Source organism: Epinephelus fuscoguttatus, linkage group LG9 (assembly GCF_011397635.1).
Source record: "Epinephelus fuscoguttatus linkage group LG9, E.fuscoguttatus.final_Chr_v1".
Lineage (NCBI taxonomy): Eukaryota > Metazoa > Chordata > Actinopteri > Perciformes > Serranidae > Epinephelus > Epinephelus fuscoguttatus.
This window is the reverse complement of record NC_064760.1, coordinates 32,932,011-32,950,371: the sequence shown is the minus strand read 5'-3', so window position 1 is coordinate 32,950,371 and position 18,361 is coordinate 32,932,011. Positions and strand designations below refer to the sequence as shown.

At 41.3% G+C, this 18,361-nt stretch overlaps 1 protein-coding gene across 1 annotated transcript; it reads left to right on the top strand.

The window, feature by feature from the left end:
• Window positions 1-204: 204 nt before the first annotated feature.
• LOC125894636 (transmembrane protein 182-like) lies at window positions 205-8,184 on the top strand. The gene is made up of 5 exons (XM_049586184.1): window positions 205-482; window positions 3,217-3,340; window positions 3,650-3,748; window positions 5,819-5,956; window positions 6,292-8,184. The coding sequence occupies exons 1-5, from the start codon at window positions 315-317 to the stop codon at window positions 6,510-6,512; spliced, it is 750 nt and encodes a 249-aa protein (XP_049442141.1). The 5' UTR covers window positions 205-314; the 3' UTR covers window positions 6,513-8,184.
• The last annotated feature ends 10,177 nt before the right edge of the window (window positions 8,185-18,361 follow it).

Sequence of the window (18,361 nt, the reverse complement as noted above, 5' to 3'; positions counted from 1 at the left end):
ACAAACCAATCCTGCCTCTCCTTGTTTCTTTTGTAAATGCACAGCACAGCCGCCGGTAATGTGATGAGGACAAGCTTACTGCTTCCTAAAATAACTCCTGTCCCCCCACCTGACCCCCTCAGATACTGGAGCCTCTTTTCCCCACAGCTCCCAGCATGCCAGGGAGTGGCCGGGAGAGCCCGACTGTTTTCTTTAGGACTGGGGCTGGGCAGAGGGCAGCAGAGTGGACACCAGTGAGGAGCTGAAGAGTAACTGACCTGCAGACTGAAAGCTGAGGAGAAAGGGCACAGTCAAGGAGGTTTTAGGCTGGAGTTATGAGGGTGGGAGCTGTGACCTTGGCTGGGGGGATATTTGGGGTAGTAGGGACTCTGTGTTTCTTCCTTGCCTTTGCTACAGACTACTGGCTGGTGGCCAGTGACGACTGCGGACCGTATACATGGCCGACAAAAACAACCCTGACAAAAGATGACAATGGGACTGAGGTAGGCCACATACATACAATGTGTGTAGCATCACTGACATAAATACACACAGTAAATACAAACCTCATTGCTGTCTGTCAGAACTTGTCAGTGACTTACAGCCTAACAAATGCTTATAATAATAATCACCGCAGTTCATTATTTTTATCACTGAAACATCACATGTGGGGACCACAAAAGACAACTGTGGAACCTGATCAGATGCCGTGAAACAGTGGTGTGCATGCTATGCCACTACAGGATATTTAAAGAGCTACCAAAATAATCTAGTCTTTCACTTTAAAAGAAACAGATATACCCAAGAATGAAGGCAAACAAACAAATCCATGTCATGGTCAAGAGGAGGTTGAGACATCCTGACTTTTTCTTTGATTTTAGTAACTTTTAGTATTGGTTACGCTCCAAAAACACTGGATCCTTCACTTCCCATAATGCATCCAATGGCATCTTTTTGTCACAACCTCTATATCTGGTAAACATCTTTCAAACATCACTTTATAATGCAGGCTTTTTGTTTAAAGACTAAGAATCTACCACCATGCTAATATTGCTCATATGTGACATGTGATGTGATGTGTTTGTTTGTTGTTAAATAACCATGCAATCTGATCTTTTCCATTCTGACTTGGGCCACTTTCATAAATGTATGATTCTAAAAAAAGATACAGGTCTGATTCTTTGTAGTACAACCTCAAACTGAATGGTCGTATTGGAATTCATGCAACTTGTACCGACTCTAGAGACTTGCTGCAAGAGTCTTGTGGAGAGGCGCTGACAGATGCAGTCACAAGTAGCCCTTGACATTCTAAAAGTTTGGATGAAATCTGTTCAGTGAAGCCATTCATGACACAATCCCACCACTCCTGGCTCCGACTCCACACACACTGCCATACAGAAGTAGCAGCTATCACGCCACAAAAAAAAACCATATAATTAAAAATTTGACTTTCTTTCTTCTCAGCCTGTCCTCATTATCATCTGCTCATGAGTGTGATGTTTTTGTTATTGTTCTTCTCTGCAAACATGTCAGTTCAGAACCATGACCATTTCACAGTTGAATCTGATATTGGCCACATTTTTAAAAAAAAAGTCGGCGTGTAAACAATAAAATCAGATCTGAGTAAATCATCAAATTGCAGACTAAGACTTGCAGTGTTCACGTAGCCTATGTCTTGTAAACCCTGATGTCTTTCAAACGTAAGGCTATTTGTGTGTTTATGTTTGTGTTTGTTTCTTGCAAACCATAGGTACATTATATTTGCATGTTATTATGTGGCGATACATTAAAACTTTATGTTTCGACAATGCTGTGCTTGTGTGGTTAGGTTTAGGCTGAGCAGCAACCTCCGAGGCTGAAAAATGAAGCCAGTGCGGAAGTGCCGAAAACTGCAGTTCCTCAAATGGCCACTTGAGGCTGGCTCCAGAAGCCAGTGACCCTCATAGACCCTCAAGCTAAAATGCTCAACTTAACAGCAGAAATAAACATGTTTACAGCGTAGTACAAAAACAGTTTTGGTCTCTGTGGCTAATTCTAACATTTACAACACCTGTACAGGGGGTGAATTGTTTTATAACTCACCCATTTACATTTTATTAAGGCCCAAAAGTTATGCATATCTAAGGGAGAGGCTGCTTGAATGACATTCTGTCTGTGGGGCGTCGCTACACTCTGTGAGACAAATCCCCCCTTCGCTTCTCCACAGCTTCACCCTCTCATCCAAATATAATAGGGCTGAAATGCCAAACTTGAGGCTTCACAACAGCAGCCTACAAATCAATGGGTGATGTCACAGAAGCTACATCCGTTATTATTTACAGTCTTAATGGTTTAGGCACAAAAACCACTTGCTTATGGTTAGGAAAAGATCATGTTTTGGCCTGAGGGGCACAATCCTGACAAGAAAAGCAGCAATGTCTCAGTGAGAAACAACCACTACTTACACTTTCAGACTCGTAAAATCAAAACCAGTTTTGTTTGTTGGCATCAAACAGTGGTTGGCAGTTTAGCAGGTGTGTCACCATCTCCACCATCAACTGTGTTGTTTACAAGATTAAGAATCTACGGCCATGCTTTTTGCTCTATAAGCCTTAACTTGGGCAAAGTGGTTCTTTGAGCGAAATGGTAATATTAACATGCTAACGTTCTCACAGAGAAAATGCTAACACAATGATGTCATGACAACATCAGGGTTATTTTGTCAGACTTGACAAAGCTCCTCCAGAGCCATCACACAACTGTTTTCACAGGCAGTGTAGTGCTGACCTTCATGTGTAAACTCGCCGGAGTTCCCCTTTAATTTCCCAGTTTATTCTTCCATGCCACATTTATGAGAAAGTTCACAAAATGCAAAGTAAGGGATATATTTATAAAGGCTGATCCCCCGGTGAACTCCTCCCTAACACCACAGCACAACAAAGTCTTTCATTTTCAATAAAAGAGGATGATTAAAGTTGCTGTGTGTTATTCAGCACCATCAATCATGTTTCTGACAAGCAAATGGAGAGTATCACTCATGCGTGTTTCATAAGTTCCCCTTGAAAACCTCACAGACGAGCAGGCCATAATCAGAACCACGTTTGATGCCGTGGCAGCGCAGTACAGAATCGCACAGAGCGGCTAACAGACACGTGTTGACAGAGCTGACAGACATTAAAGTTCATCCATCTTCAGACATTTGAGCATCCATTACTGTGTTTGTGTGCTGATGTCAGCCTGTCTCTTTTTCTCATTTAGATCCAGTTAGTGGAAGCCGTCACTGCCTCTCCTCCACCTCTCACTCTGCACCACGAGGGCTTCTTCTGGCGATGTGTGTTTCAGGTGGAGCCCACAGCACATGCAGTCCTGGCCACTCTCTTCAGTATGTATGCCCTCCAAGGCGGCAAAAAGTTTTTGTTGGGGTTTGTCCAATGTGGTTGCATGTCTCACGCTCAGCAGTGTGGTCTGCTTGACACACTAACAAGTGCAGGAAAGAAAAATGTCTATAATTTGGATATTTGACAGAAAATATACAGGAGGAAGAATGTGTTGGCATCTATTTCAGTTTGTGCGGTGTTTTGGCATTTCTCTAAATTTTGCTCTTGTGTGTTTTTTTTTTTCAAAACCACATTGTTTTTTTATTGACCCTGTAGGTTCTTTAGAGCCTTAAAGACTTTTCTTTCTCATGTAGCAAACCAGCCAAAATCCAAAGTCTGTATCCATGGTTACCTCTTCCCTTTGCCTGTCGCACTTGGACAGGTGCCTCATCCAAGTTATGATACTGCAGCAGGTAATGCACCCACTCACACCCTTACAGACAGGTGAAAAATCTGAGCATGACAGCATGATGAGTATGACAGTGATGCTATGGACTAGATTCTGGACCAACTTGTTTAACAGAGTTCTCCACCACAATCACAAAAACACCAAATGAGGTCTTTTCTTTTAGAAAAATGTTGTTTCATCCCTCTGGTGGTTCCTCAAACTTGTAGAGTAAATGCTAAGGAACACTGAAGCTGTTTTACAGGTGTTGGCTTAACACCCATCTGTATATACACACAAACACTTCCTCACATGCACAAATTCACAATTCACTTTTGGCCATTTATGGTGAGTAACAGTAAAATAAGCTTTAATTTCTAAATCACCAACTTCATACATAGACTTTTTTTCCCCAATGAATAGTATGATGTCTGTGGGAAAAACATTTATTCACTTCCTTGCTGAGAGCTAGGTGGAAAGACTGACTCTTAGATTTGTCTTTTAAAGGTCCAGTGTGTAGGATTTAAAAGCATCTACTGGAAAAAATGGTGCAGTATAAAGTACTCATAACTATGTTTTCATAAAATTCCCAAAACTAAGTATTGTTGTGTTTTCACTACCTTAGAATGAGCCCCACATATCGGCATAGGGAGCAGATTGTCTTTCTCAGGGTCCGCCATGTTGTTTCTACAGTAGCTCAGAATGGACAAAGCAAACACTGGCTATAGACAGGGCCAGTGATGTTTTCGCGATGTCCACTGTAGAGGTTTCAGTTCTGCAACCTCACTGCTACATGCCACTATATCCTTAACACTTGACCTTTAAATAGGATTTCATTCAGTTAGCTAGGCTTAACATAAAGACTGCAAGGAATAACACAAAGCCTATCAGCTCCTCTAAAGGCCTTTACACACCATGGGCCCATGGGCTTTCTTTTTTTTTTTTTTGTGCGATTAATTTACATGTCAATATTTTTTTTTTCAAAATGTTTTTTTATGAGTACTTTCACACTGAAGGCAATTATCACACAGCCAAAAGCGACATCATTTTTCTTTTTTCTGAACAAGGTTGTTTTTTCCAGGCTTTTGCACCATGAATGATGGCATTAACAAATCATGTAATGACTATTCTTATGAGGATTACAATACAGCAACAACAATACAGAGGCTCCGTAGTCTGAACTAAAATGGCAAACTTTGTTACTTCTCTCAACCTTTGACAAAGTCAATGCATATCAGGTCTGTTAATTCTGTTCTTACCTTTCACAATAAAAGCCTTACACATACTGTATACAAGAGGACACTCTGACTCACTTAAACCATTTTGTGAAAAGGTAAGTCAATAAGATAGCCTGTAGTAGCTTAGGCTCCACAACAACTTACCTCAGACAGACTGCCAGACGCTGCTCTGGGTCAACAGGGGCCTGGTAGTTGTTGTGCATCACTGCAAATCTATTTGCAACAAAACCTTTTATCCCAACCACGCCAGTATGAGTAGTTTTCATGCAAAATATTCACACATCAGTACTTTTACATTTATTAATTAACATGTTATATCTTTTATTTAAAAAGTCTCTGCACCCAGCCAAGAATTAGTCCGACATATAACTCCTATTTCATTCTCAAGTTGTTGCTTTACACTTCAGTTTTTGTATGCATAAATCAAATTCACTATCATGTGGTGATTGGTGAGTTTAGAGGCTCTGATAGGTTCTCAGAGTGACGCTAGCTGTTTCCCCCTGTTTCTGGTCTTAATGCTATGCTAGCCATCTCCCGGCTGTAGCTTCATACAGAATTGAATAATTGACTATAATATATGATTATATGAGAGGTAGGCTATTGATCTTGTCATATAATTGTTAAGCATATTTCACAAAATGTCAGACTATTTATTTCATTGTAGACTCCCACTTCCTTCAAGTTGCCCAAATTTGTAAAACAAAACAAAACAAAACAAAAAAACAATTATGAGAGCATGACCTGAGTGTCATTTAATAATAGCTGTTGCCTGAATGCAAACACTCACTTGCCATGCTATATGTCTATATCTACATGTATAAGTAAGTGCTCTGATGGTGGCCTGGTTGTATTTCTCACAGTGTTTCGGGGTTTCTGGACCGTGCTGTTAATCCTTGGCCTGGTCGCAGCTCTAACTGGAGGCTTCCTCTTGGTCTGTGGTGTCCCCTGCATCAGCCACACACTGTACAAGCTGGGCGGTGCTTTCCTCATAATTGCTGGTAAATATAGTCTGTGTGTATGTGTGGAGTTCATAACCACAGTATTTATCTGCAGTGTGGAATATGGTGCCAGAGGAGTAGGTGAATGCGCAGACATAAATGTATGTTGCAGCCATTACTGCTGTCAGCTGTTCATACCCGTCACATGACAAACACACACCCAACACAGACAGCAGAGCAGCAGATGTCACTCTGCAGGACTGTCGCTATAACAACAGCAGGTTCAAACACCGCTGCCGTGGTAACAGTAGAGATGAGTAGGAGCTGCATTCCTCTGGTGTTACTCACAGCACTGATATCTGAGTCTCCCTGACACTCTTTATGTCACTTCCCAGCCTGCTTGATCCTGTTCATGCTGCTGCTCTTCGTGCTGTGGATGGAGGCGATGGAGGTGAAGCGCTACGTCATGCAGGAGAGAGGAGAGACGTGTCCACTTGCTCAGGTTTCAGTGCTCTACGGGCTGTCTTTCATGGTGGCGGCTGCAGGCGTGCCTCTGGAGCTCATCTCTGGAATGATCTTCATGCTGGTGGGCCGCGCGTTGCGTGCCAGCAAGTGAACTCGCCGTCTGGTCTGTGGGGAAGAAAGGACTGACCTTTAACTGTCCTGCACTGGGACTCACTGGCAGACTTGTGGGATGTAGATACTGGCTGGAAAGACATGATCAATATTACAGCACCACCATTTGGATGTCAAGTATAGCAGTCAGAGACACTCATCTTTGGTTTTCTATAACTTGCTTTGCTTTATTTATATATATTAAAAAAACTCTAATTGCTTTAGAATGATAATACCATAATTAAAGAGCACAAGTTATGGGATTAATGAGGTGTGATATTGATATCATAGTGCTGTTAAAGGAATACTTCACCCCCCAAATGACCATTTTTATGTCAGTTAGGCCTTGATCACAGAGAAAGTGTTTTGCAGGTTGCAAAATGTGAGGTGCACTACACTGCCTTTTTTTATACAACTGAATGCCACTAGTAAACAAATTGCTTGCTTCACCTTTTATTGTTGCCAGGCAACCACCTCATCACGTCCTTACACTAACCTTCCCGTGTAATCAATCTGCTGTTTTTGTTTTGTTTCTTTCACAGTAATTAGTATCTAGTTCCTAAAATGTTGAGGCAGAGGGTACTTGCTGTAGCTCTGGTTGAGGGTGAGAGGCTGTCAGCAAATAGTTTGTTGGGCACAGGGAAACGGAGATCTGTGTGGGTACATGAGACCCTGAAAAAGAGGGTGGATCATGGGGAGTACCACAGGTTGGTCCAGGAGCTTCATCTCAATGATGGCCGTTTCCAGGCTTGTTTTAGGATGACCTGGGGGCAGTAATTGGGCCGTATAGCTCTGGGTATCCAGCAACTGCTGCCACCATTTTCTCCTCCATTGTTTACCAACTGTAAACTTGTTGTCATGACCACCACAGAAGGCCCGCCTCTCAAATCATCCGATTGGACAATGGGGAAAAAGTATGGAAAAAGAGATCACATGGGGCGCTGTTCCACTCTGAGGTGAAGTTTTTCAGTTTGAGGAGTTCAGAGCATTTCAGGAGCCTAGAGTGCAGAAACACGGGGAGCGTCGCAAGCAAAAAGCTTAATTCTCATCTCAACCCTTTCCTGTGTGTTCGGGGCCTTACTCAGCCTGTGTTACGCTGAATTTGTGAAGAAATTGTTTTTTTCTGCCAGCCTATGGTGAACAAAGAATCAAAACGGAGAAAATTCTTGAAGAATTGGAGTAAAAAAGGTCTGCATTGAACAATTAGCTATTACTATTCAAAACATCTACATATAATCCAAGACTATTAACCAGCTGTAGGCTCAGTACTTACCAAACAGACAACCATTTTCAATGAGGAACTGAACTAAAAGTGGAACTTACCTATGCTCACTTCACAGCCAGTCCATTGGCAAAAACAATAATTTTACCTCTCTAAACATGGGAGCTGCTGGTGCCTCAATTTGTAGTTTCTTTATGTTATTGTGTAACTTTGCTGAATCCAAACTAGTCTGAGTGGGCAGAAGTTCGCTGCATAGATCAGCCTCTCATTGGGTGGAACGAGCCACCCGCTGAAGTCCTGCCCTACCAGCTCCGGTTGTGTAGCAGTTTTCAACACGTCCTTTACTAACTTTTGCGGTGTTTGATCTTGCGGGGATGTAGCCATTTTTCTGCCATGGTTCGCGTCCTGTAGGCAATATTTACGTGTTACACCAAAACCTGTTTCCCCCCGGTTAAAACAGTAACAACAAACTACTGACTGAGGCAGCAACTCCTGGTTTTGACAAGTCGCTAGCTAGGTTTCATTTTGAGTTGAGTTCCAGCTGTCTGTTTGTGAAGTACTGAGCACACAACTGGATAAATGAGACATGGATTACACTGCACAAGTTGTGTGAGTTTATTAACTGATGTTTTGATATAATTTTGCTGTTGTTAAATGTGATCCCCTTGTAATTTAATTCATCAAGAATTTTCTCAGTTTTTGGATTCTTCGTTTACCGTGGGGGCATGGGAAAAAAACAAGTTTTCCTCAGGAATTCAGCGTAACATGAGGTGAGGAATAAATACACAAATAGTCATTTGGGAGGTGAAGTATTCCTTTAAGGAGCAATATATGATGTGCTAAGATGTGTTTTTTTATGTGTGAATACAAATATTTTCTCCACTCAGTTGTAGCCTACTGTCATTCTTGTAATTGAATTTTTAAATTAAGGCTGCAAATGATGAGTCTACAGAGTGGAAGGTAAGACATGTTTGGGTGAACCAGCTGTGGCCCCTGTCCTGACTTTGGCACACATTCAAAGTAGGCTTGCTGGAGAGAGGGGTGAGGTGGGAGGGAGGAATGACTGGATGGACTGGAGACAGAAATAGTGGGCTTGGACAGAGGGTGGGGTTGAGGGTGGGGGTGGAGCAGGAGAGGGATGCATATTGGAGGGGAAAGACAGAGAATTGATGCGTGTAGCGGGGGCACAAGGGGGTTTTGAGAAATGAACAGCTGTTTGTGGGTTTGGTTGGTGTGCAGCAGGCCGGCCACCTGCCTCCTTCACCCCAATCACATTTCACTCCCTTACTGAAACCCCTCTTCTTCCTCTGTTCTGCCTCACACTGTTATGTCTCTCTGCCCCACCCTGCACGTGCACAGAAACTTTCAGTTCACGAATTCAGAAACCCCTTGCCATCTATTGACACAGACAGAATGAACTGCACCTTTATGACTGTTCTTTATTTTTCCTCAGTGTTATTCAAATGGGGAGCACAGACTTGTGATTGTATCATAACTGCTACGATATTAGATCATTCTGCTTTTTCATTGGTTTGAATAGGCAGTGTGTGGAAACAAGCGGGTGGACTCTCAATCACACATATCAGCTTTCATCTGCTCCACCGTGGAGCAGGAGTGGCGGAGGGGGGGCATGTTTGCTTCAAAGACCTCACTGATCAAACACATAGAAACACACGTTCAATCACACACACACAAACACACACACACACACATGCTGTGATCAAACTGTCCGCAACACACTGATGTTAATTATTGAAGTATTCTGTATTTATAACTGCATCACTGACCCTGGATCTGACTCATATAAGACAGTATATATCAGAGTGTGATGCTGTAATATAGCACCATCGCCACCGAATCATAAAGGTCAACTGAGTTAACTGTGTTGCCTGTGGTGTCAGAGGAGACCTCTCTAATGCTGGTACACCGTGGTCTTTTACATGATTGTTGCTGGTAATTTAACTTGTGATTTTATTTAGCTTTAATGTAATGATAATTTCTGATAAACATGACAGATATATGAGCTCATTTTGCATCATTTGTCTGCAACTGCCTTGCAAGAACAGTTTAATTCTGCATGAAGCATTCATGATAAAGTATGCTTTAATCTTTGTGTTTAAATCAGTGTTTCAACAAAATGAAAGAAAAAAATACAAGTCTGTAAACCTCTGAAAGAACATCTCAGCTCCTCTGTGGTCTTATAAACATGGGATTCTCATATGTGAGTTTTAATCTGATAACACTGCAACCACAAGAAAACACTCCACTCCTGACGTGAAGAAGCCTTAAGGCAGTAAGAGAGATAAAAAATAAAGACGCAGAAGAAAAGATGCCCAGAAGACAGAGAAAATAAAGAAATAAAAAAAGACACATAACTCCATCTGAAGAATCTGAGGTATGCCATGTGAAATAAATCTGTTCCATTTAAGGGTGAAAAGAACATACAGTACAAGGAGAGCGATCACTTTTTAACCTGCGTCTCTCAGATTTCAACCACCATCCCAGAATAATGTAGATAAATGAAATGTGGTTTGTGGATCATTTAAATTACATTTAAAAACTCAACAGCAGCTTAACAACGCCACATCAGACCTCCATTTAGCTCAGTTGTTTTGACATGGCTCCAGGGGTAGGCACCTCAACACCTTGGCACTTCTCAATGGCTAGATATCGATACATTAACACCTCGCTCAAATTTCAGTTCCCACAGATTAAAATGAACTAGTGCTACTTTACAAATTAATTTCATTCATTTTTTAAAGTTTTTAAATAAAATAAAAACTTGTGATTTAATCACAGATGTTACCCATGGCTAGTCAGATGCCTCAACAGGTTTCAGATTTGCAGTTGATGAGGCTGACTTTCAGACTTCTGTCTCGACTTGAGGTACAATTTACATAAAATATGAGTTGTTTTTTTTTCATCCAAATCTGAACTGATTTGTTCATAAAACTTCAAATATTTACTTGAACTGGCTTCAGCAATACTGGTTTGTTTAAAACGCCAGTTGCACTAGCCATGCAGGCGTTGTGCTGAAGTCTGTTCCCCCAGCTAATAGTGTTTACTTCCTGTTGAAATGGGAGTTGGTTCAGATTTACGAAGAGGAATTTCATATCTACGGGGAAATCTTCTCTGACACAACACTTTTATTTTAGGTCCCGTGGTTCCTTAAAGTGCAGAAAAACACAGTGCATAGGTGTTGTTCATGTTCATTAGTTACAAACAGTTATGTTCAGACTACTGTTCACCGAAAACATGAACACATTCAATGGTCATGCTCTTTTAGTGTCACTCCTGCTCCACAGTGCCTTTATGCAGCACTGCACGTCAGTCACAGCATGCCCACAGCAGAGCGCGTCTGTCATAATCAAGTGAAGCTGGTCTATTTATTTCTTCTATGTGCAGAGCTCTGCAGCCCTCCAACAGGTAAACACTACATAGAGCTGTGTAAGAAAACAAGTACAGAGGCAATGCAAAGCATCTTATAGTTGTTTCTACATTTCACATTAAATAAATCAATCAAACATCCCGACCTCAACAAGATACAGCCTATACTTCCAAATCCTGCAAAACTAAATACACACACAGTGAAGCTGGCAGCAACCATACGCTACAAAGACGGAGTCTGTGTAGCAGGTAAAAACATCTTGCTGTGCCCGCCTGCATTACATGTCACATCCATGCCCCATTTATTTTGGCCATAAGGATAAGCCATAAGTGAGAAAAAAGTTTGTAGTGATTTGGGTGAACTGACCCTTTAAGTTGTTATCAGCATCTACTGGCTAAACTGTAAAAGTGAAAAGAGTATTCAAGAGATGGCGCAACAGCAACTATGAAAGGTGACATTTACTGATTGAAGGGTACATGAGCTCACTTTAGTTGAAAACCTTAATGCTTTCACTGGCGCAGGAGAAACAGTCGAGATCAAAGCATTTAAAGAAGCTGAAAGTGTCAGTTGAAGTATAAGCACTGAAAGGAGTTGTTGCTGCTGAGAAACTGAGCAGTGAACTGCAGGTGGTACTATTTAGTGCAACACACACTGGTCACATCAGCGGCTCAGTGGTTAGCACCAGCGCCTCACAGAATAGGTGTTGAATGAGCCTTGGTCCTGTCTGTGTGGAGTTTGATTTTCTCTTTATGAAGCTGTGCGACTGCCCCCCCCTCAAAAAAAAAAAAAAACTACTGAGAGCGGCTGGCAGCAGCTAAGTCAAAGCCGATGTATGATATATAGTCAGTGATAGGCCTGTGGTGGTAACTGAGATGCCAGTGGTGTGCGTGTCACTGACATTCCTTGTAACTCACAAGCCTAGCCTGGGACTGTTTTATCCACTGCATGGCACACAGTCCTGAATGCTTCCCATTGCAATGTTTAAGGAGGCAGCTGTGCATTGCTCCTTAACAGAGATAGGAAGTGTATCAGGGTACAACTGCCAAAGCAGTGTCGGCTCTTGGAATTGCCTAGAACTGCAGTTGCAGTTATGAATTAGCAATTCTTAGAGCCATAACCAGTAATGGCGTTACAGTCTTTGTACTGAAGGTGACACTGATTGAAAAGTCATGGGGTCGGTAAAGTCAAAATGGTTAATCTTCAGAAGAGCATGAATGTGCTTAACAAATATAGAGGTCTGCCATCTAGGTGTTTTATGTAGGTGTTGTTATGTAGGTTGTGTAGGTGGAAATATTGGCTTGTGGGTGGAAAGGTCAGGGATCACTTTATTCCTTAGACATTATGATTTGGGGTCCTGAATGTTCAGAGCAAAATGAACAGAAATCTGGCAAACAGATGTTGATAGATCTTTCTTTTAACATCCCCATACTTTAAGGAACAGTTCACCCCTAAAACAAAAATACATATTTTTCCTCTTAGTGCTATTTATCAATACAGATAGTTTTGGTAGAAATTGCAGAATGTTGCAGATATCAGCCGTAGAGATGTCTGCCTTCTCTCAAATATAATGAAACTAGATGACACTCAGCTTGTTGTGCTCAAAGCACCAAATAAATACATCTGAAAAACTAAACAGCAATGTGTCTTTCCAGTAATCACGACCAAGTTACCCAAGATAATCCACAGACCTTGCTGTGAGCAGTTTCATATAGGAACTATTTTCTTTCTACCAAACTACACACGCCAACTGATCTCTGGGGTGAAACTAAAAAAATCTTACACAGCTTTATGAGGAGAGGCTCATGTCAAGGGCTCAGTCCATCGTGTCCGACCCTCTGCATCCTTTACATGCTGAGTTTCAGCTGCTATCTTCAGGGCAGAGGTTTATTCTTCCAAAATGCTCTACCAATAGGTACAGATATTCCTTTGTCCCATCTGCAATAGCTGCCCTTAATGGTCATTGATGCCAGGTCATGTTGTTGTTTTTTGTCCTGTGTGTGGTCTTGGTGTTCTAGATGTGCGCTGTATTGTCATATTGTATTGTTATGTTTCCCTTTACTGACTGCAAACCAAATTGCCCCACAGGGACATTAAAGTTTTACCTTACCTTACCTTACCTTTAATTGTATCTCTGCGCAAAAGGAAGGGTGTATCCTTTCATGGATGAGAGGCTTGTGGTGGTGACAACACGGCCTCCTCTGCCAGTTGGATAGTTCAACAGTTCAAGATGAGCTAACAGTAGATTTCCAGATTTCTGGAAAGATAAATTGTTGCTGAGTTTTTGGTTCTTTGTGTATCACAAGCTGAATGCCATCTAGTTCCATTATATTCAAAAGAAGGCAGACAATCTCTCCAACAATCAGCACCTCAAACCAAAACTATCTGGACTGATAAATAGCACTACAGGTAAGAGGGAAAATATGTATTTTTGATTTTGTGGTGAACTGTCCCTTTAACCCCCACCTCATGTGGGGTGCGAAGTCAACAATTATGAAACAGCAAGACACAAAAAATACAACATGAGTAAAGGATCAGGGTCTTCTCTGCCTGCTGTGAATGATTTCTGCAGTGAATATATTCAATGTCTAACAACTGTTTGAACAATGTAAAACTGTCTGCAGGTTATTGTTTTGTTTTTGTTTGTTTTTTACTTGGGTGTTCTTATTTAATTAGAAATCTGATGGCCCATCCATAGCTTTTCGCAAGGTCTTGATAATTATGATATGGAAACACCTGCCGTATTTGCTGTTGTTTAAGAGGGTTAGTTATATGTCTACACTAAAACTACGCTCCTTGCAGTTCAATTGATGCTGACCATTTCAAGATATAACCAACACAGCAGGCTCAATGAACGCTTCTGTCAGACAAGAAAACAAACTGTTATTGCTCACCTTTGAAGGTTTATTTTAATCCACAGATCAATATTCTGCCAATAGAAATGATAATGACACAGTTCTCATACAATCCCAAAGGTCCAGACGATCCAAATCCAGCAAAATATTTAGTCCAAACACATTATTACATCCATAGATACCCACGAATTGCTGTTGCATCATTTCAAATGTTCATATTTCTCCATATATTATCCATATTTCTCCTGTTTGTATGTAAATATGAGGAGCCCTCGCTGTCAGAATGGTGGCTAACTCCTGAACCTTTCATTGACACCTAACTTGAGCCATTAGGAGCTCCAATGCCCATCCCATAGCTTGCAATAGAAAACAGGTGCTGACTTGTTTTTCACTCATAGTCACACATTCAGTAAAGTCTACCATCTGTAAAAAAAAAAAATAATAAAAATAATAAAAACCTTAAAAAAAAACATGTTTATTTTCTGTGATATTGTTACATACTTTGGATGTGGACGATGTGAAGCTTTGTGATACGACCCAGCTAATACCTCCCAGTTCTATATTCAGGCACAGATAAAAAAAATAAAAATAAAAAGAATAAAGAAAACTTTAATTTCAGTGTGTTGAAACTTATATAACTCAGTGACAAAAAATTAAGTGTTACCTTTCAATGAGACCATGCGTGCACATGTTCTAAAAATGGAACAAGAACAGATTTCAGTTTACTTTGGGTATGCCTTGGATAGGCTTCTAATGTGAATTTAGACAGGACATGTACAAGGATGAAGACAGTGTTTCTGTTTCTGTCTTATTTTGAATGTTACAAGAGCCATGCTTTGCTCTGTTATCTGAATAACTTTGCTCAGTCAAATCCTGACGGTAGATTGAGGGCAAATTACTTGTTGAGACTTCTAATCCATGCAAATTATACTCATTTAAACATTCATCTTATAAGTACTTGGTAACTGGCCTACTTCACTTTAGTCATGGCTGTGGTTGAATTGCCACAACCGGCCAGCAGAGGGCTCTCCAGCTCTCCTCTTCAAAAGGAACATCTCTCATGCATGGATGGACAGAAGGAGAAAAATAGGAAGGAAAGGAAAGTGAAGGAAAGGAAAGGAAGCAATTACTGAGAGGAGTATTGAGCTAGAACCCCGGCTTGTTCAGTGACTGTAGCTCTTCCTAATCATAGTTAATTAACTCTTATGTCTCCTCCCCTGTCATTCACAACAATGGAAACACACTATCACTTCATTTAAGGAAGAAATAATCTTGCACTTGAAGTGTCAGCAATTATGACGTTATAATATTACGCGTATGGCATAGTGAGCATCACGTGAATAAAGACATGACATGATAATAAAGTAATAAATGGTCTGCAAATTAACCCCAACAGACCCGAGGAACCTAAAGAGCGTACGTCTTGTTGATTAGGGGTAATGAGTGTATGTATGTGGGGATGTAGGTCTGTAGCTCCAGCCATGGCAGCATTATTCAATGCTAATTTCCAGTGTTTGCTAAAGGTCCCACGTATGTGATGTGTCAGACAGCAAACAGCGGGATGTGGTCTCACACTAGGTAGGGAAATTTAACCCTACGTGGACCCCCTCACCCCTCTGTCCTCCAGAGCACCTGGACTGAATACTGGTGGGCTCTAATCCAGTCAGAGAGGGGGGATACACTTGGTGAGAGCTCTTTCCTTCCTTTCTCTAACCCCCTAACTCCACTAGTGAGCCGATTACCTGCTCTGTGTGTGAGAGCCCTGGTCCGCTAGGCCCCGAGCATGCTTTTTTTTAAGTGTGAGCGTGTGTGTGCTCCTGAGACGGCCAGACGGACACAGTTTCTCCCAGATAAAGGTTTTTCCCCCGTCAAAAAATGACTGATAATAAGAGCTGATATGAGAGAATAGCAAGCCTTATGGCATCACTGTTGCTTTTTTTGTTTCTTTTGTACACCCCAAATCCCCAGGAACAGCCCCACCACCCCCTAACACACACACACACACACACACACTGCTAATCTGTACTGGGGGGTAGCTGAGGTAGAGAGGGAGCAGGTGGGGGGATAAAGAAGAGTTTCTGTGTGTTTCTTTTTTCTATTTTTGTATAAATAACTAGTGCAGTCTTATTAAAGACATCCCTCCCTTCAAAACACCCCCCAAAACACTTACACACATACATGCACTGACACACACACACACACACACACACACACACACACACATGCATACACTGTTCATGCAGACAGATTATGTCTCAGACAGTCAGAGCTCCTGCCTTCAATTAACCTCACAAAGACAGGATCACTTACACACACATCTGATGATAGCAGGAGGGAAACCATAAGGAGGTGTGTGTGTGTGTCTCAATGGCTGATATGTGTACAGGCAGCCTCTACCACATATCAAGACATGATACAATAATCAGCCTATTAGTTGAGGACATTATGTCATATTGTCTTCTGAGAGACAAACATTCCTGTGTGTTGTCCACTTTGTTCAAACCACTGAATATAAGCACAGTTACCAGATTTAGTTTCTGCTACTCTAAAACAGTGAAGGTGGGATGCACTGCTGTGTGTAGTCTTAAGAGAATAAATACTGCAGGTAAAGTAAATGAAAAAAGCTTGGCAGGGAAATTCAATAGACTGGTGAGGCGAGATTCAGATAGCAGCGATGCCAAAGGGCTACAGCACTGGCAAGGTGCTGCTCTGCATTTGGATTTATTGGCACTCACCACACTGTGAGGAAGCTGCTGCTATTTGGATACTTGTTTAGAACAAAAATAATAAAATACAGCATACAGTTTTGCTTTTATCTTTGTATTTATTTTAGAAAATGATCATATTGTATGTGTAAGCATAGTGTCTGCGTTATACCACAGTTAGGGACTTAAGACGTTTGGTCAAAGTTAAGGCCTCAGTATGATAAGTGCTTGTCAGATTACCTAACAACATCTCAGCCCGCCTTTCTTATAGTGGGATCAGAGGACAATCTGACAAGCAAGCCTGTGTTACACTGTGATTGGTCAGGTGTGCAAAGGTGGGAATGTAAGGTAACCTTTGAACGTTTTTTTGGTTACGCAACTTTTTCCATCATGTGTACTGATACAGAATGACAGTAAAAAGGACATTCCTATTTGAATTAACATAGAAGGATGGTCAGAGTGGCGGCCATTTTAATGTGTACCCTTGCCACTGCAAAGAGCTTTGACCGTAGTAGCAGGGAAACTTCCATGTAAACATTTGTTTAAACCAACTTGCGGCAAGTCACAGACTCACTGAGGTGAGCTGCAGCCACGACCAGGTGAGCAGTAGAATAGTGTGAAGCATGGAGGGTTGTCTTTTGTGAACTATCTCTGTTGCTTTACTGCTAGAGAGGAATTAAGGATTGCTGGAATGAATTGCTTAATTTCTCTATCGGTAAGTCATCACATTTTATTCATGATTATCCCAAATTGTTGAGTGTGACACAGTTAACAGCTACACTAACTAACAATAATCACCATTTTCTTTTGAACTGGTCAAATGACCATGACGAAAGTTAAATGTCCATTCTACTCTACTCTATTTTCTCTGATTTGTCCTTATCCCCATTTGTGCGTATCATCATGTCGAGACAACAAAAACACGCAAGAAAAACAAAGTGCGAGATATTGAATGTGGGATGTAAAGTAGCCACAGTGAGGTATCATAACAGAACCCTTGTACACTTGTACAAGAAACACCTAACACTTTTAGCAACAGACACATTTGGACGACATGTTGTTATACCCAGTTTTTATTTAAAGCAAACTGAATTCTTCAGGATTCATTATGTATCAATCTGGCTTCATCTGATGTGGACCACAGAGTCTTCTACCTGGGTGACTATCTCACTTCAAATCTATGTTGCCATTTTTTTGGGACAAACAAAAATGGACAAAACACTCAACCTGACTTACAAGCTGTGACACTAATAGAAAACCTAGCTGTGTCCTTCAAAATTGTTTTGCTCCAGGGTTGTGGTGGAGTTTCAAGATGCTGGCCACAGTTTGAGTTTGATTGTTGGTTGCATGTTGTCCCCAAGAAGTCCCCTCATTTCCTGCCAGCTCTCCACTGACACGGTCTAGCAAAGGTAAATATTTCTAACCAAAAAAGAGCAATTTGTCCACTCTAGATCTAAAATTGCACCAAATATTGAGCAGCAGAGCCTTTGTCTCACAAAAATATGTGAAATGATTACAGCCTCTAAACACCGCACTATGTGGCAGTGGCACATCATGTGTTAAAATTACGTGCAGGCACCACAAAAACAAAGCCTGTGGAAAGTCAAGAGTCAAGAGCCTTTGTCATGGTGGACACAAATTCCCTGGTTCAACAAGCACACAATGGGAGGTTGCAATGTAACA